Below are 19,928 nucleotides of genomic sequence, written 5' to 3' on the forward strand. Positions count from 1 at the left end.
GCTACTGGACAAAATATGTAACTTACTGTTCTCTATTACAATATATCTAGTATCTTCCAACTCCTCACCATCTTTACTCCATTAATTTTGAAAGCCTACAATTGTGTTAATAACACAAATCAAACATGATTTGACATTCAAAATTGTAACTACATAGTTTTATTAACGCATTTTAATAAAGCTGGTGAAATACAGTTCTCACATTTATCAAGTAACAAATGCATGCAACACTGAAACTTTTAGGCACATGTTTTATTTTAAACAGTAAGGTAATGGATGGCACATTCCCATTTTTTAATTATATTTTTCTTGACCTGTAAATTAAGTTTTTAAGTATTATTGACTTATTAAAAGTTTTTTAAAATGATTCTGAAGTGAATTATAACATTCAACAGCATAAAACTGTTATTTAGAATAATCTGAAAGCAATTTTAAAGCAGTTTTTTCCAACATTGAACCGTTTATATCTTCTGGACATTAGCACTCCAAATTTGAGGACCAGTCCAACTCTTTGGTATATTAACTGGGAATGATGGATACCATAGCTCCATCAGTATCTAAGGGCTGCAGATTGGGGAAAGCTGCTTTAAAACTACAGGAAGTAAGAATAAAATTGTAATATTATCATAAATTCCTTTTTTCCATTAAAGTCAGTGGAAACAAAGCTAGTGTACAAACTATTCATTCAGTGATGGCCCTAGATTAAAATGCAGTTTTGTTGACTTCAGCAGTAGTAATCTGTTTGCAACAGTAGGTATTTTTTTTAAAGTGGCTTTGCTTAATTGTTTTCATTTTATTTATCCTTAGTTGAAATCCATGCCACACATTACTAGTTCAGTGGTATACAACATGAGTTGCTTTTAAGTAGATGTAGACTGTACAATAACAGGCCAGCTCTGGGTTAGTAAACTTAGAAACAAGTCTTACTTAGTTCAGTGAGTTTATCCATAAGAAATTTGTTTAGGGTTACAGAGCTAGGCTCTACTTGTAACCCAGTTGTGTATCATAATAGTACTTCAGTTTTCTGGAAATACAAGTTAATGGAAATACTGGGTACATATAATAAAAATGATGTAATAGATTGGTATATAAAATCTGGGCTGAACAATCTTTTAAATTTCTGAAGTAAACATGCTAGCAAGAGATTTGAAATATATCAATGCAGATTGTCATGGCCAACTTCAAAACAGATTTGAAATATATTTGAACATATTTAGATGTCACATTAAACAATAGTTTTTATTATAAACCAGTTGATAATGTCATTTAAACTATATTTTGCTTAAAAGAATCCACCTTCATTATTCAACCAATGATAGCTCAAATAGTCCTGATGACTGTTTAACAAACATTTAACAAACTGTTCAAATTAATCACAACTGAGAAGGTGAATGGCTTGTTAAAGTTTGAAAAGTGTACCTCAGGGCTGTAAAATGGGGGAGAGGACAAAAGCCTGTTTAAGAGGCAAATGGGTATTGGAGGTCCAGTGACATAGTTGTTTTCTCTGCTGTCTTTAAATTCTCCTGGACAGCAGAGTATTCCAAATTAGAATGGCGAGTTCCTTCGGAACTGGGCAGCACTCACTGCTGACTGTGATACACTGTCTATCTCATATCCATTAAACTGGTCAGAAGCATTTGGAATGATTTCCTTTTTTAAATTTGCAGATATATTGCTCAGGCCATTCTACTGGACTAGATTATTTTTTTCTAAACAGGCTCTTCCTAGAATGGTAATTAATTATTCGTAAGGAAATAAGGTTGAAAAGCCAGCCCCTTGAATTCTATAAGCGGAATTTGTGCAAGGATGGGACCTTGTATTTTATTTTGGCCAGCAAAGTATTTGGGGTCATGACCAGAGGAATTCACAGCAATTTCTAGATAATTTATTATAGTCATCAACTTAAGGAAAAGAAATAATATATTTTACTTGCAAAAGAAAGGCACACTGGAAAAACTTAAGAAATCCCCATTTACAGGTATACAAGGACAGCCCATGGCCCTTTAATATATGCTTGCTTTGGCAAAAATAAATATGAAGAATATCAGAATGCAATTTTCACCAAACTGATATTTCGCAGGAATATTGGGACATTACCTGGCCAACATTTCTTTCACTTGATTGGTGATGGTGTTGGGGCAACACCTGGTTTGTTCGAAGAGCATCGTAAATGGTCCGAAACTGCTTTGATGTAAAAACTGGCAATCCGTTCTCCATCAAAATATGAATCCTTAGATTTATAATGACCGATTTTTCAAGTACATGTTTGTAATCCTGTCCTGAGTAGCTGCATAATTAATTTCTACTTCCTTTGCTACATTCTTTGTCTATTGTCCCTACTTCTTGTGTTTACTTAAGCTACATGCAATGTTCACCTGTATTATGCATGGACTATCTTTGCTCTGCATTCTGTCTTCCTCTACTATCCTATTAGTGGTTTATTTCAAATCTAGGCTGGCTAAGATATTGAGTTGTCAAAGGCAAAACAGTTAGTGACTATTTTCTTCCCCAAATCAAGATAGATAACATCTGAACTCAGGATTGTTTTTAAAAAGGATTTTTATTTTGAATTAATGATACATACTACTATTCCTCCCCTCCCCCCATTTCCTACACCTATGGAAGTACATCCTTGCTTTCTAGTGCTATAGTTCCTTTCTTCTGTCCTATCATTTTATGTTCTGCCAACTTTTGGGGATTGAAATTACTTAATCATCTGTTTCAATTGGTATACTAGCTGAGTAAATGGAAGTGACATGGGGTCTGCTATATTTATAGTGTTGCTTTGCTCTTGAAGCAAGCAATTCTGCTCCACTTGAGCTGCTCTCTCCTGCCTCCTTTCTTTTCCTTCAATAAGTTATTTAAAAAGGGACAAGATAGAGACAACTGAGATAGTCAAATTCATCAGCCCCCACAGAGATTAGAACTCTGTTATCAAAGAGCATTCATAATCTGTGATAAATTAATCCACTGTCTGGAATTGCTTAATACTTTGAACCATTAATTCTTGTTTCAAACTACTAAGCCACAATCCATAAACTTAGCACATTGTATAAACACATCTATGATGTCTTTTCTTGATATGTTTGGCTATCTTGTGTTAACATTGCCAGATTATCTACCGTGTTTCCCCGAAAATAAAATCCAACTGGAAAATAAGTCCTAGCATGATTTTTCAGGATGCTTATAATATAAGCCCTACCCACAAAATAAGCCAGACAGACATATTTAGTACCGTATTTCCCCAAAATAAGACCTAACTGGAAAATAAGCTCTAATGTGTCTTTTGGTGCAATAATTTATAAGACCTGGTCTTATTTCTGGGAAACATGGGTATATTTTACTATATGCTTGAGAAAGCAGTGCTTGGCAACAGAAGCATCATTACCTGTTGCAGGCATCTGTGAACTGCTCAAGGAAGGTAAAACAAGGGCAAGAAAAGGTTCAGTATAGCTTTCTGATTTGCTAATATAATACCTAATTTCACCTAATAATAGGGCTGAGCATATTTCATAGTTCTGGATTCTGCTCCACCCAGAATCTTAATTCAGTTGTTGCACCATTCTGTTACAATTAAGCTGCAGTCACAACGGGATTGGCAATATTTCTTCTGTAACTTGTTATACTTAAGTATACTTACTCTAAGGAATATATTGAACTCTACAAAAACAGTTTGGTAATGGAAAATAATCTCTGGGAAAGCCAAATGTGTGCCATCTTTAAGACAGCATGCCCTCCCTGAATTGAAATTCATCAAGAAGGCTTTGGGATTATATAGTCTTTTCTGAAGAGGAATTATATGTAGTCCTCAATGGTCACAATTGAGCCCAAAATTTCTGTTGCTAAGTGAGACATTCGTTAAGTGAGTTTTGCCCCATTTTACGATCTTTGTCACCACAGTTGTAAATTGAACCATGGCAGTTAAGTTAGTAATATGGTTGTTAAGTGAATCTGGCTTCCCTATTGACTTTGCTTGTGAGAAGGTTGCAAAAAGTGATCACATGACCTCGGGACACTGCAAGCATCATAAATATGAGTCAGTTGCTAAGCATCTGAATTTTTGATCATGTTACCATGGGGATATCACAATGGTTGTAACTGTGGAAAACAGTCATTTTTCAGTACCGTTGTAACTTTGAACTGTCACTAAACTAATTGTACATAATTGAGGACTACCTGTATTCCTTTGTGTAGTTTTACAAGCAAATATTTTAGGGATGTCAAAGACAACAAGGCAATGGCATAATGAAATATATTGAAGCAGCAATATAATTCCTGGTTTGATCCTCAAGCATTAGGAAACATCTATAAAACTTCCAGAGCAACTGTGAAATGAATTTCACTTTCAACTCTGCAAAAACAAATCTGTTTTCAGACTATATTAGAACATTTGAAACCTCTTTGCTGGATCAGGTCAAAGTCTCCTAAACCCACTATTTTCAAATAGGACACTCAAGATGTCCCTAGAAGTTCATAAAGGGCATGAAGGAAAATGACCATTAAACAAAATTATCCAACAAAGGATAACCGTGTGTTCTATAGGGTATAGAAATCTTGCAACAGTTAAGTGGCTCATTTCTAATAGCATAAGTCTTTCACACCTTAAATTAGAAATCAGAAAAAAGGTAGATTGGGATCTATTGGTAAAATATTGGGTGATCTGAAGTTATTTGATTTCCTTCTCCCTTTTTGTTAACAATAATAATGGAAACATTACTTTTGCTAACCAGTTTTGATTTCTGTAATGAAGAAACTTTGAGTAACCAGGAATAGATTGTCATCTGGAAGGATTGTGAACTTGGCTTCATTTTAACACCCAAAACAATTTTCATTGGGTTATCATTTCAGAGATATTTCCTTACCAAATTCCTCAGTTCCTACAACTCCTACAATAATGGCATAGCTTTTAATGTTACTAAAAAAGATCTTCAAAATTTAGGGCGACATTCAGAGAGATATCTGCCTTGAAAGAAGCCTCCATTGAACTGTGTAGCAGCAGTTTAACACAGGAAATGTTTTATGACATTTTATATTAGGTTATAAAATGTTTTATGATTCTTATGTCATAAAATGTTGTATAAAATTTGCCAAATTTCAATTCTATGGGGATCATTGGATGCAATCTTCAACATGTGGTAATTGAAAAATTAATAAGCAATGACATTCCCAGGCTCCAAGATCCGTAAATCAGTGTGGGTGACAAATGGAGGCTTTAGAAATAAATATAGGAAAGAAAACATCACTTGAACAGTATCATAAAGACTGGGTGATACAGAAGTAATGATTGAAATGTAGAAAGATTATTCTTGTTCAAAAGGAATAGATTTAATACAAAGGGAGATGGAGTAGCTTTGTTGTAAAGAAGTGATACCCTTGTAAAGGAATTCATTTCCATGAATATGAAAATCTGAATGAAAACTTTTGGGTAAGAGTAAAAGTAGTGAGAATGAAAAAATCATGTTATTGTGGAAATTTATTTCCAGGCTACTGTTCAATGGATGTGGACATACTATTTCTAAATCAATTCCAAAGTTTTCAGGACGGTAGGTTATACAGTAGTAGCAATAGGCTTATTCTGATATCTGCTAGGAAACTATCTCAGCTAGGGAAACCTTTTGAGGATAACTATGGAAGGAAAAGCAAACTTAGGCAAAAGAACAGAAAACCAGTCTTTGAAATCCTAACATAAATAAGTTGAAGCAAGATGAGAAACCATAAGAAGAGATGAATCCTCACAAAGTGGCCACTCCAGTCAAGAAGGCTAAAGCACTACACCTTAACAGGGACAAGGGGAAACTGGTTCAGAAAAAGAACTACCAGGTTCCTAAAGGCCTGAAAACCATATCCTATGAGGAATGGTTAAAAGAGTTGGACATGAGTAGCTTGCAGAAGAGAAGACAAGGGGAAGATGAAATATCAATCTACAGATATGTGGCTGCTTTTTTGCAGCAGGGGGAAGAGCTATGCTCCATTGATACAGGAGCAGGAAAGAGGTCAACATGTTCACATTGAAAAGGGGATTCATGCTGAGCATTAGGAGGAATTCCTTGATAGTAAGAGTTGCTAAGAAATATTACTTCGAAGAGTGATGGATTGAATCCCCTATCTCAAAGATGTTCGAACAGGATCTAAATGCTTTCTTATGATAGATGGTTTAGTGGAGTCAGGGATCAAGCAAGACGTTTTGCTCATTTCCAACTCATGGGTTGTGTGATTCTATTTTATTAGCATATTAATACATTGTGAGAGGATGTAGTGAATTAACTATATCCTGAGGGTGAGAGTATTTTATAGGATTGAAATCAATGCCACTGTCATTTTTGTTCAAAGTTTACCAGATGTCCCTAACCCAGGTTTAGGCCTGATTAGAACTTTGATGGTAGACCCTCAGGTAATGCCAAGTTGTTGGTTAGGTTGGGATATTTGAAAAACATTGCAAGCGTTGTGGTAAGCCAATTCTATGTTATTGCTAGAAAATGATGCATCCATGCACACACTAGGGATTGAATTTTGCTTAAAGGGTACTGCTTAAAAGGGACTTTAAAAAAATCTGATGCCCTCTGTAATGGAAAACCTTTACATACATACTTAGCAGAGGGACTATATAAGCCAAAACTTCCCTCCCATCAATTGTGCCCTATGTGCATAGTACAAACCACACAGAACTCTTCAGTGTTATGGATGGAGGGGGGCATATGGGGGCATTACCCCTCTCAATGCTCATATTCTTGTTTAAGACCTATGTACTATATGCTGCCTGTTAGGAAAGGGTCATCTTCATTATCCTTTCTAGCACACAACGGATGTTCATTGAATATTTCCAGTAGGACCATCTAACATAAAAAGAAGCAGTATGCACAGTAGTTTCATTAGTTGTCACCATTGTAATAGCTAACACTGAATACAGCTAAAATACTGGAGAGAAGTGTAACCACTTGAACATCTGAGTGGCTGACCCCCCCAATCTGTCCTTTCTTCCAAATTTGCTCCTGAAGAGAAGTAAAGGTACCTTTGGATTTGTGCAATTCATTGAGAGAAGAAATTGGATATAAATAGCTTTGCTTTGGGGTTATGTTATTAGCATGTACTTTTGATTATGAGGTCTGAATTTTAAAGATCTGAAATTTAAATAAAAATAATTGTTTATTCTTGTATGCTATTTCCATAGTCATTTTCAGTACAAGGTATGTCGTTCAAAACTCAGATCACAAATTGCCTTATTGTTATAACTCATTTTAATGGTCTAAAACTTCTCTAATTTTACTTAATTTTAATTACAGTTGTTAACCTCAGTGCGTTCACTCTTGGAAATATGCCTAATTTTAATGAGACTACTGAATAAATAATATTTCACTGTTTTCCAGTTCTTATTTTTTCTAATTAAATCATAAATTCTATCAGTCCTTTGACACTGAACAGATAAATTGAACTGCTATTATTATCAAATTCATCCATTCAAAAACACTCTTTAAGATCCTGAGCAGCAATAGTTTAGTTCCATTCAAAATATGTCAGGTAACAAAATGACCATAGTTATTATTAAATCCATGGCACACCTAAGCAAAAATCAGTGGAGTGCAATAATTATCTAAAACACAATTAGTTCAATTCAGAGTATCCCTAATTTTACCCCAAAACTGGGGTAAACTGGGGACTCAGTATAAGCGAGGGTGGAAATGAGGCACCTACCGGTTGGGGAAACCCTCCCTCCCTCAGCTGAGAAGGCTGGCGGCTCCCCCGCCCCGCCCTCTCACTGCACCGGCAGGGCTTCCCCGTGCCGTCCGGTAAAATGTGAAAAAAAGAAAAAAAAAAAACCTCGAGTATAAGCCGTATATACTCGAGTATAAGCCGAGGGGCTTAAAAAAAAAAACTCGAGTATAAGCCGTATAGACCCGAGTATAAGCCGAGGGGACGTTTTTCAGCACAAAAAACGTGCTGAAAAACTCGGCTTATACTCGAGTATATACGGTAGTTCAATTCAGAGTATCCTTACTGGAAACAGAAGAGTTTTATAATATTATGCCCATTCTACTTATTTATCATTTTTTCACTTACTCTGATTCTGCTCATTTAGGATTTCCTGGTATCTGCCTTTTCCTTTTACAAATTGAGCTATCCTCATGGGTCCCTGTTTTTTCCCCCTTGCTTTTCACAGATATTTGCACACCTGTCTGCTTTCATACACTAACAGAATAACAGAGTTGGAAGGAACTTTGGAATCCATCTAGTCCAATCATTCTTTTGAGGTTCTATTTAGACACTAATGCAATCTTCCCTCCTTCCTTCCATTTCTTTTCTCTCTCTCTCTCTCTTGTACTATCATTGCTTTTAATGCTGTGATGATTAAAACTAAGGGAATAAATTGTTCATTCTTATGCTCCATTGTAAATTGATGAAATTTTTATAAGAAGGAAGAACTCATGGAAGCAAAGTAGCATTCACTTAAACTTGGTAACTTCATCCCAATATGCTTGCTTGTGTTGCAAAGAGAAAGAAAAGGGGAAATTTTACAGTACTGTGGGAAAAGGATAGAAAACAAAAGGATCCTGCTTCACTCAGCCTGGGAAGGACCTAAAAGGGTGCCCAATGGCATATCTAAGGCTTGAGTGGCATAAGACTTTCCACAAGGAATGGGTTGAGGAAAGTTCATTGACTTAATAGGCCGCTGTTGAATCAATCACAAGATAATTGCAAAATGGAAGCTGCTCATCATCAGAGAACACAGGAGCCTGCGAGTGCAAGATGAAATGGCCGCACAAGGCAGTGGTCAATCCCTGGAGGGAAGATGTTTGCCAATTGCAGGAGTTGCCATAAGAGTGAAAGGAAACACTGCTTGGAAGAAGGCTTAAAATGGCTTTGGTCAAAAACAGACAATTTGGAGCAGACCTTCAGAATAAAGCCAGATTTGTGGTGGGTTATGAATGTGTAGAAGATGACAGCTTCTGTTCCTGGACTCAAGAGATAGTGGATATCCCTTACTGGCGATGAGGCAAACAGAAACCAAGGATCTGCCCTGTAATACGGAAGGAAGGAGCCTTCCTTAGCAGGAAGGCTAAGTCCTGCTCTATTTGAATAATTGAGCACCTCACTTTTTTTTTAATGTGTGGTTATGCAACACTTAGTGTGTGGTCATGCAAACTTATACAATATTGTTCTGCTGTCCTCCAGGTGTGTCTTTAAAAGAGTCCATTGTCATAGCAAAGAAAGAAAATCAATTCTTCAATGAGCAGTGAAAGATAACTTTTAAAAAAACTTTTTTTTTTTTGCAATATTCACTGCCTAGACCTGATTCTTTTTTTTCTTTTCTGTTCAGAAAAGGATTGAAAGATGGAAGACGTAGTAATTGCCGGTATAGCAGGGATGCTGCCAGAATCAGAAAATTTGCAAGAATTTTGGGAAAACTTGATCAATGGAGTGGACATGGTTACAGAAGATGATCGGAGATGGAAACCAGGTAAGTTAAATAATTCTTAGTTGATGGTAGAAAAAAAAAACTTGGGTGGGGGGGGAAGCCTTTATGTGCATTGGATTGAATAAACAGAAGTAGGATCAAATGAAATCATTCTTTTAAAATGATTGAATTGTTTTAGACGGTTTGATCAGTTTCCTATTTTCTTTTGATTAAGAAAGTAAGTCATTTCCATTCTCATTAGGAAGTTTCTGCATCCCCTCAACTCGTTGTTGTTTTTTTCTAATGCCCAGGCGTCTCATCATTATTTGGAAATTAGAGATGATTGAAAGGATAATTTCTAATTTCTCTACAGTGTAGTTTACAAACTGGGCAGTTTAGCCAAGATATTAAAGTAAAAGGAAGCTTTTATGGATGGAAAAATATACCAAATTTACAGTGTTTAGATGTAAGTTGTATTAATGCTATTGCTTGGATCGATCTTAGATACTTATACAAAATAAATGCAGTTAGCTATATTTGTAAAATAAGTTATTATTTATTTATTTGAAGTTATTGGCTACACCAACTCCAGCAGACAATAGAAATTAATATAAGCTAGTCAAGATTTGTTAGGTATAACTGCTTCTGAATCTATGACAAGTTGTGTACTCCAGAAGAGAACAATGCATAAAGCTTGGGTGCTGGTAAAATAATAAGGTATTTTGTCTTTACAAAAAAAGAAAGATGTTGTGGCTTTCAAAAACAACTCTTACCGGTATCTTGCTTCCATATTTACTTGGCCTACTAAAATGTAAAAATAGTTACATGCAAAATAAGTGCAATCAGCACCTGATTTATAATGATACCTTCTCATTCAGTAATTATATACCACACAATGACGGTGATGAAATTATTTTGTTTCTTGTTTAATTCAGGAATTTATGGACTGCCCAAGAGAAATGGGAAACTGAAAGACATCAGCAAATTTGATGCCACATTTTTTGGAGTCCATGCAAAACAAGCTCACACCATGGATCCTCAACTACGTCTGTTATTGGAAGTTTCTTATGAAGCCATTTTGGATGGTGGTAAGCAAAAGAGCCTGGAATTCTTTATTCAAAAATCCTATTGTCTATGGACTGAGTGTACAGATTACAGTTTGGATAAAAAGTTGATTAGATTCAGATTTATTCATGCATAGAATAGACACAGGAAGACTGTTTTTAAAGTAGTCATTAGTAACCACTGGTATCTTTCTCTAGCTTGGTCATATTGGTTTGATTGTAAAGTGCATGTAAAGAAACTAAAAATATATGGCCCAGACTCTTATTTGTGGAAAGATTAGGTAGTTTGATAGAATAAAAGTAACAAACTACAGCTGAGCCACTCTGAAAAGCTTGAGAGAGTTTTGAAATAGTCAAATAAATTATAAATATTACAATCAATAATTCCTTCATAAATGCCTTTTTTTTCTTGTCCATGTACCCATCTCATGTTTCCATTAGCCACTTGGATATCAGATATACCTGATGTTCTTTTGAGTTGTTTGCCTTGTAAACCACAGGGAATTAAATATGTCTTCCTCCTTTATAGGTATTGACCCAACTACCATTCGAGGCACAGACACAGGCGTGTGGATTGGTGTGAGTGGGTCAGAAGCTGCCGAAGCATTTAGTGTAGATCCTGAACTATTGCTGGGATACAGTATGACCGGCTGTCAACGTGCTATGTTTGCCAACAGAATCTCTTACTTTTTTGATTTCAAAGGCAAGTGTACAGAGTTACCGGTTACTAGTTTAATACCGATATTAGCAACTTCCAGTAACTATCTTGTGAGCTAGTAATTCCTAAATAAGGGTTAAGTTATAGGGATCCAGGCAGTTTTATACAAGTGTTAAGATGGTGAAATATATAATTGAGGGCTTTTAGAAATTTTTCTGGGCGGCTTGCAGCTACAGTGTGAAGCACAGCTGTTGACAAAGAAGTAGCAATTTCTCTTGAGGGTTGGAATCAAGGAAGAATGGGACTCCTTTTCACACAAGAGAAGCAAACTGGGCAAGTTTGGTGGACAACTGAAAAAGCTTATAAACTTGGTAATCTGTCTTTTCATAACTTGTATTTCCAAAGGGCCTAGTATGTCCATTGACACAGCCTGTTCCTCTGGCCTTGTTGCTCTGGACAATGCTTACAAAGCAATCAGCAGTGGACAGTGTGAATCAGCTCTTGTAGGTGGAGTCAACCTTATCCTGAAACCCAATACATCTGTACAGTTCATGAAGCTCGGCATGTTGAGCCCTGAAGGGACCTGCAAATCTTTTGATGCTGAAGGTAATAAGATTGCTTTTCTCATTGTTAAATATTTAGGTCAAATGTTATAAGGATTTGAGTATGGTAAAATATTTGTTTTCAGAGCTTTCATTTAATCAGAAAAGCCAGAGAAGATGTGGTATTTTTCCCTTTAAGGCTTTCCAGCAGTAATGAATTAATTTTAATTGCCTTTTTAATTTGAGAACTACTTGGTAGGTTCAGATCAGGCAAAGAAGCTACAACAGGGAAAGCAGACAGTTTTGAATTATTACTTGCCTGCCTCTAGTAATATTATGTTGCTCCTTCTCCATAAGTTGCAGCTTTGATGAGAAAGCTAGAAAGTTATAAAAATGCGAAGTATGTATGATTCCATAAAGTTTGGAGTGGCAAAAAAATTATATGGCAAAAAAGCCACTTAGAGCTTAATTTGTTTGTTTGTTGGTAAATAAATGAAATAGGTTTAATTTTTAAAAATATAAGAAGAAATGAGAGAAAACCTAATTCTGTATTTTTTCTTTTAAGGGAATTCTTTTTAATGAATACTTATTAAAAGCCAATACTTTATTATTAACTTTAACTAGTTTTAGAATTATAAAAAAAGCTTTAATGTGATAGCCCTCCAATTTGTGGTCATGATAAGCATTTTATATAGAAACTACAAGGAGAGTTAGTGTAATACATATTTTAGATATGTTTATTTACAGTTTTTTCTATATACAATAATATTTTTGATTGGGAAAAGATTTTATAATACAGTTTTCTCTGTAACATTTAATATTCCATCAAAATAAGTTCGGAAATATTACTAATTTTCTTATAAAATTAATACCTGTAATACTTGAAAAACAGAATTGTGGCCTTTATGCCAGATTATTAGTCAAATTATGGAAAATAGGGTCTGTGGCCAGTGTGATAATCAAAAGAATAAGAAACTAAGTTGTATTAACAGAACATACTGTAAGATTCTTGCATAAATTTATTCTGCTAATCAATTTTTTTCTGTAACTTACTGAATAGTGACAACTCTAAAAATATGTGGAATTGAAAAATCCCCCATTTTCAATATGAGAATCAACATGATTTATTATTTTTTACTTTTTGGTTGCTCAGCACTTCTGAAAACAATGATTAGAAATCCAATTATTCAAACATGAATAAAGTCTGAATCTGTTGCTTTTATGGTTCTGGTTTTTTCCAGGGAATGGCTATTGTCGCTCTGAAGCTGTTGTAGCTGTGTTTCTGACCAAGAAATCAAAAGCCAAACGGATTTACGCTACCATAGTAAACTCTGGAATTAACACAGATGGATTTAAGGAACAAGGTAAAATATCATTCCCTTTCTTGGAAGTTCTAAGGTTTTAAGAATTATACTGCAGGAAACAGCAGTGTTCTCCTTATATTAGAAATGTCTGTAGCATATTTAAATCAACTGGTATTTCTCATTGGTTCCTATTATGGTATCATCTGCTTCATTGGTCAGTACACTGACTATCAACAGCTCTCCAGAATTCCAGAAAAAGGATTCCTTTAAGTCTGTCACTCTCTACAGTCAGCCAGCAATTAATGTAGGATACTAAAGTTTACAGCAGAGTTTGCCACTTCATCATAGCAACTACCTCTTTCCCTCTTTACTTAGAAAAAAATATATGAATGAATGTCTGAATATTTTAAAAATACTAAAGGCCATATAGAAAAACTCATGGTACCCAGACTTTGTGCAGCCTCAGAGCCAATGTTTATGCAAACTCCTGATAGTCCCTCCACAGGAATTTAATGGCAAAGTTGAACAATGAGATATCTTGATTTTCAGTAAGAAACTAATGGAATTAGGAACAGTAAACTGGAGATAGGCTTAAAAAATACCCATAATATTTAAGTTCCCCATCTAAAAGAGGTGAAAAATTGGTTCCAAATCCAGATCTCCAAATCCAGGCTATTTACTTTTACTGTTGACCTTGGTTTCTTTTCTTAACAATGCTGCTATATTATATATGTGTGTGGGGGAGGAATCAGAACAAAATTTGGAAAGTTAGAAATGGAACTTTGGTCTAGATCTTTTCAAAAAATATTACATGAACAAGGTAGAGCAGTTCCACAGTAATAAAAGTCTCAGGTAGAAATGCCCTTAATCATAAATTATAAGAAATCCTTCCTTGTGAAGCATGAAAACACATCCCAATGAATGACTCAGCATTCACTGAGGCACTGAGAACATATTGATGGTTCTGTGCTACTTGAGAAATTGCTGATTTTTAAAAAGTTCTACAAGTCGCCTTTATCTGTTTGCAAAATTGAATATTTTACATGAATTCACCATAATCATATGTTGTAGTTAACTAACGTTTTTTGAATATTCAAAGGACCACACATGAACAATTCTAATAATCCTTATCTTACCAGACATAATACATATTAGTTTTATTCCTAGGTTGAATTGAGGAATTAGTGGTTTATATTTATAATCATGCTTCTTTTTAAAATATTAATTTTAAATTTTTGCAGACAAATGTAGTAGCGTTTATGTTACAGCAGATGTGGTATTCAGCAGGTTCTGACCAGTTCTGGAGAACCAGTAGCGGAAATTTTGAGTAGATCGTAGAATGGGTAAATTGGCCCCGCCCCCATCTATTCTCTGCCTCCTGAGTCCCAGCTAATTGGGAGGGAATGGGAAATTTGCAGTAACGTTCCCCTGGACTGGGAAGGGAATGGAGATTTTACAGTATCCTTCCCCTGCCACGTCCACCAAACCATGCCCACAGAACCGATAGTAAAATTTTTTGAATCCTACCACTGTTTTATACTCTAATAGTACAATTATACATACCTAATTATGAGGACCTAACAAATAAAATGGACTCTTCCAATAATTTGGTATAGGATTGAATCTTAAATGAGGATGTTTTGGTACTTCATACAAAATTGACAGCAAATGGTTCTTCTTACGTTAGGTGTAACATTTCCTTCTGGGTGGATGCAGCAACAGTTGGTCAGTTCTCTGTACAGAGAGTCTGGAATTAAACCTGAAGAAGTAGAATACATAGAAGCCCATGGTACAGGCACAAAGGTACGTTCTATTTCTATTTCTGGTTATTTTGTTTTGAAGCTCATTGTAAATCTTCTAGAATTCCATCATCTTTTTTTTTGTATTCCTCTAACTGAGCTAGAAAAAATAGATTTCCCATTTAAAATTTTCATGGGAGAAGATAACACCTCAACAAACCATGATTCCAGTCTGTTATTTCATCCCAATATTTCAGTAATATTCAAATTGGTTTGTAATTTCAAAATCTTCCTAATGAATATGATCAGAGTCACACTAGAAGATTTGGACTGCATATAAAGAATTATTCCCATCTTAGATATGCATACTGGCTCCCCACAAGGCTCAATCATAGTAGTCTTTACCTTCAACCATATTACCTGTGTATACAATTTTATGAAAAAAGCTGACAGGATGAAGCAGTCATTGTTAGCTTTGAAATCTTCCAATCTTTCTTTTATTCTTAGGTTGGGGATCCGCAGGAAGTGAATGGCATTACAAATGTCTTTTGCCAATCAGAGCGGCCACCATTGTTGATTGGATCCACAAAATCTAACATGGGCCATCCAGAACCAGCTTCTGGTCTTGCAGCTTTAGCAAAGGTAAAGATTTTATACTTGTCTCATTGTATATGTTGCTCCCACTTGTGTTGTGAATGGGAATGAGAGCAGAGTGATCATTTGTAAGCGATCCAATGCAGAGGTAAAAGTTGGGCTCATTGATCCTTATGGGTGAAAGCAGGAGGAAAGTGCAAGGGTGCCAACACAGGAAAGGAGAGAGAATGGGAAGGAGGAAGGAAAAATACAGAATAGATATACTGTATGATGATGAACAGAATCTTTCCTTAATTTTGAGGCTTCCACAATATAAAAAAAGACTCCAGCAATTCTATCTTCAAATATCTGAGGGCAGAATGGGTGACTTTACAGGGTCTTAAAGTCTTCATATATAACTTAAGAGAGTAGGGGCTTTTTAGCCTTCATGGACGATGCCAAAATTAAATCTCTATATTACACTTGTTACAAAACCAGTATTCAGTCTTGTTACATTTTCTCTGTTTCAGGTGGTTCTGTCATTTGAGTATGGTGTATGGGCACCAAATCTCCACTACAACACCCCAAATCCAGATATTCCTGCCTTAGCCGATGGCCGTCTACAAGTAGTCACCAAGCCAACCCCCATAAAAGGCTCCCTTGCTGGAATCAATTCTTTTGGCTTTGGAGGTTCAAATGCTCATGTCATTCTGAGAGCTAACAGGAACAAATCACCCCCACCGGAAGCTCCCAATTTGCCACGATTGTTACAGTTTTGTGGAAGGACTCAAGAAGCAGTAGAAACACTAATAGAACAGAGCTGCAAGATGCAGGAACATGCTGCATATCTGAGCATGCTTAACGATATCTCTGGGGTATCAGTGTCATCCATGCCCTACAGGGGCTATACCTTGATTGGAAGTGAGAGTGATGTAAAGGAAGTTCAAATGGCCCAGGCCTCAGGGAGACCTCTGTGGTACATTTGTTCAGGTAATTGCTCTCTCTCTCTCTCCCCCTTTAGCTCCATTCATTTGCAGCCTTGAAACTGCTTGGCTCACCTTCATGTATGTGCTACTAACTGGAAAGTTTCAGTCTTCTGGGACAGAATTTTTAAACGCTGCTTCAAATGTCACATCAAAAATCAATTCATCCATTCACTAATAATAGCAAGGGTTCTCTCCTTCTTTAATTTTCAGGCATGGGGACACAGTGGAAGGGGATGGGTCTCAGCCTAATGAAGCTTGATCTCTTCCGACAATCCATCTTGCGTTCAGATGAGGCTCTGAAAGACACAGGCTTGAAAGTCTCAGATCTTCTTTTGAGTTCAGATGAAAATACCTTTAATGAAACAGTAAATGCATTTGTTGGGCTTGCAGCTATTCAGGTAAGAAGGATGGATCTACTTTGCCAAGCTGTTTTGGTGCACACAAGCTTTGTTACAGAGTGGAGATTTATTTTAGTCATAGTCTAGAATTAGGCTAGATAAATGCTTGAAAATTGGGATGATATGATTACTTCTGCAGTGTTTTGGATTTCAATTCCCCCCAGCTCCAGATTGATTATTATAGACAAGCATTATTGGAAGTGGAATTCAAAACATCTGAATATCCCCAAGATAATGTCATTTCAACCATAGAAATTCATTTTCAAACCTTATTTATCATAGAGTTTACTGGGTGACTCATTATGACTCATGCTGAGTCAGGTACTTATCTGTCAACTTTAAGATGACAACAAGGAGAACATAATTTCTGTCTTGAACATCATGAAGAAAAAATAGAGAACAATATAATAATAAACACTAATGACTCATAAGGCTTAATTGCAAGCATAATTGAAAATAGGCCTTAACATATGCAAGAGGTATGGAACTCAATGTTACAATAACATTGCGTTCATTTCTGTACCTGGTATGGCTGCTGACTGTAGGAAAATGCTGGCGTGAATACAGCAGGATCTCCTTGGCACAATACCATATAATGACATCTCTGAAACCATCTTGGAATTGGGAAAAATAACCCATAGTTTTTTCGTTGGAGAAAAGAAATTCCATGAGAAAAAAAATGAAGAATATGGGTCACTAAGTGACAAAATATTTGAAAGAGAGATGAGGGTACATTTAGGCACTCTTAGGAACTATGTATTATGCAATAATAGGTGATGATGTTCACCTGAATAGGCTTGCCGATACTGCTTCACATATCTAAATCCAGCAACAATATTCTCTCCACAGATTGCGCAAATTGATGTTTTCAGGGCTGCAGGTTTGCAGCCTGATGGGATTATTGGTCACTCCGTTGGAGAACTGGCCTGTGGCTATGCAGATAACTCCCTAACACATGAAGAAGTAATTCTCTCAGCTTACTGGAGAGGAAAATGCGTCAAAGACGCGAAATTGCCACCAGGGGGCATGGCTGCTGTTGGTAAGTAAAAGTCCCTCATGAATATTGAGAAAAAACATCTGAATTATAACTTGAGAAGGGAGTTCACACAGCACACTAATTCTTAAACCTGAATTAACACCATAATAGCATCCATATAATGCACTGTCTCTAAACCAACTATTTTACGGTTTAGGGATGACAGCTTGGTTCATCCAATGGATTATAGCTATTGAAAGCTTACTGATTTATGAATGAAAAGAATGGACCACTCCTAGTAATGGAGTTGCTTTCTTTATTCATAAATCAGTGATCAAATGGCCGAGTATTATAGTATATTCTGATACCACATAAAACTGGTGTTTCTTTTCTATTTCTACTTTGGGATCATATAGCCTAATTTTTCATCCTTCTGCCTTTCTAGACATATTGGATTATAACCTTGGTTACTATGCAGCATAGTTGTGATGGGAGTTTGGGGAAAGTTACAGCGTATGGAAGAAGCTTTTACAGAAACAATTGAAAATATGGGAAGAAAATCCAAATCTAAATTCATCTCAGAAATAAATGTTTGTGGTCTTAACAAGATCTAGTTCATTGTGTATTAAGCAATAAAATGGGTTGGATTTAAGTAACTACCTTTCATTACAAAACCCATTAGAGATATTGGGCCTGTGAGATTCTTACAGAGTCCGACGCTGTATATTGTGCTTGAGTTAAGAAATTGGTCTTGAAAATTATATTTAATTCAAAAAATATATTCTAGAAATAGTCATTGTTTCCCAAAATGCCCACACATCTTTTTCTGGTTGAGCTGTTGTCTCTAGTCAACCAGGTTTGGCAACTTTATGGAACAATGGATATCTACAAAACTTGTTTTCCAGAAGCAACTTGTCTGTGAGGTGTGTGTGCTTTATGGAATACAGTCCTTATCTTTCTTCTTACCTTTCTTTGGATTATCAAACAGAATTCTTTATCCTGTCACCCAAGTGCTATTTGAATTAATTGCTATTAGCTGGGGGTGGGGGGAGTGTTTCATCCTGGCATGGCTATTCTAGTATTGCTTTCTTTTGTTCATAAACCGTGCAAGTTGTTCGGAATGATGTATTAGTGGGCAGCCATAGAAGTCAATAAATGAGTGAGCATTCCTATTTGAATGGCATATGTCTGGTTAGATATTTATTTATTTATTTATTTATTTATTTATTTGATTTCTATACCGCCCTTCTCCCGAAGGACTCAGGGCGGTGTACAGGCAAGAATAAAACAAACGGTACAATATACAAATTTAAAATGCAGTTAAAAAACTTATTTTAAAAATTGGCCTGAGAAGTAAAATATATAATAAGCTAAAAAACCCCATTTAAAATTAATTACTAAGAATTTAAAAATTTGTTAAAATCAATTTAAGCCAGCCCAGCGAATAAAAGATGTGTCTTCAGTTCGCGACGGAATGTCCGAAGGTCAGGTATTTGGCGTAAACCGGGAAGTTCGCTCCAGAGTGTGGAGCCCCACAGAAGGACCTTCCTGGGGCCGCCAGCCGACATTGCTTGGTGGACGGCACCCTGAGAAGTCCCTCTCTGTGAGGCGTGCGGGTCGGTGGGAGGCATGTGGTAACAGCAGGCGGTCCCGTAAGTACCCAGGCCCTAAGCCATGGGCGCTTTAAAGGTAGTAACCAACACCTTAAAGTGCACTCGAAAACCACAGGTAGCCAGTGCAGTCTGCGCAGGAGCGGTGTTATATGGGAGCTACGGAGCTCCTTCTATCACCCGCGCAGCTGCATTCTGGACTAACTGAAGCCTCCGAGTGCACTTCAAGAGCCCCATGTAGAGAGCATTACAATAATCCAAGCGAGAGGTAACGAGTGCATGAGTGACCGTGCACAAGGCATCCCGATCAAGGAAGGGGCGCAACTGCCGAACCAGGCGAACCTGGTGGAAGGCCCCCCTGGAGACGGCCGTCAAATGATCTTCAAACGACAGCCGTTCGTCCAGGAGGACACCTAAGTTGCGCACCCTATCCTTTGGGGCCAATAACTTGCCTCCAACAGTCAGCCGCGGCTGCAGCTGACTGAATCGGGGTGCCGGCATCCACAGCCACTCCGTCTTGGAGGGATTAAGCTTGAGCCTGTTTCTCCCCATCCAGACCCGTACGGCTTCCACACACCGGGACAGCACTTCAACAGCTTCATTGGGGTGGCCTGGGGTGGAGAAGTACAGCTGAGTGTCGTCAGCGTACAGCTGGTATCTCACCCCAAAGCCACTGATGATCTCCCC

At 36.7% G+C, this 19,928-nt stretch overlaps 1 protein-coding gene across 1 annotated transcript in view; it reads left to right on the forward strand.

Moving 5' to 3' along the window:
• Positions 1-19,928, forward strand: part of FASN (fatty acid synthase) — a 55,767-nt gene that overhangs the window by 1,582 nt on the left and 34,257 nt on the right. Inside the window, exons 2-11 of the mRNA XM_058169338.1 lie at positions 9,314-9,454; positions 10,327-10,479; positions 10,985-11,158; positions 11,519-11,719; positions 12,897-13,019; positions 14,647-14,762; positions 15,206-15,340; positions 15,802-16,261; positions 16,468-16,655; positions 17,505-17,694. Of these exons, the coding sequence (XP_058025321.1) occupies positions 9,328-9,454; positions 10,327-10,479; positions 10,985-11,158; positions 11,519-11,719; positions 12,897-13,019; positions 14,647-14,762; positions 15,206-15,340; positions 15,802-16,261; positions 16,468-16,655; positions 17,505-17,694 (1,867 nt within the window). The 5' untranslated portion in view covers positions 9,314-9,327. The remainder of the gene's footprint in view (positions 1-9,313; positions 9,455-10,326; positions 10,480-10,984; positions 11,159-11,518; positions 11,720-12,896; positions 13,020-14,646; positions 14,763-15,205; positions 15,341-15,801; positions 16,262-16,467; positions 16,656-17,504; positions 17,695-19,928) is intronic.

Source organism: Ahaetulla prasina, chromosome 2, assembly GCF_028640845.1.
Source record: "Ahaetulla prasina isolate Xishuangbanna chromosome 2, ASM2864084v1, whole genome shotgun sequence".
Lineage (NCBI taxonomy): Eukaryota > Metazoa > Chordata > Lepidosauria > Squamata > Colubridae > Ahaetulla > Ahaetulla prasina.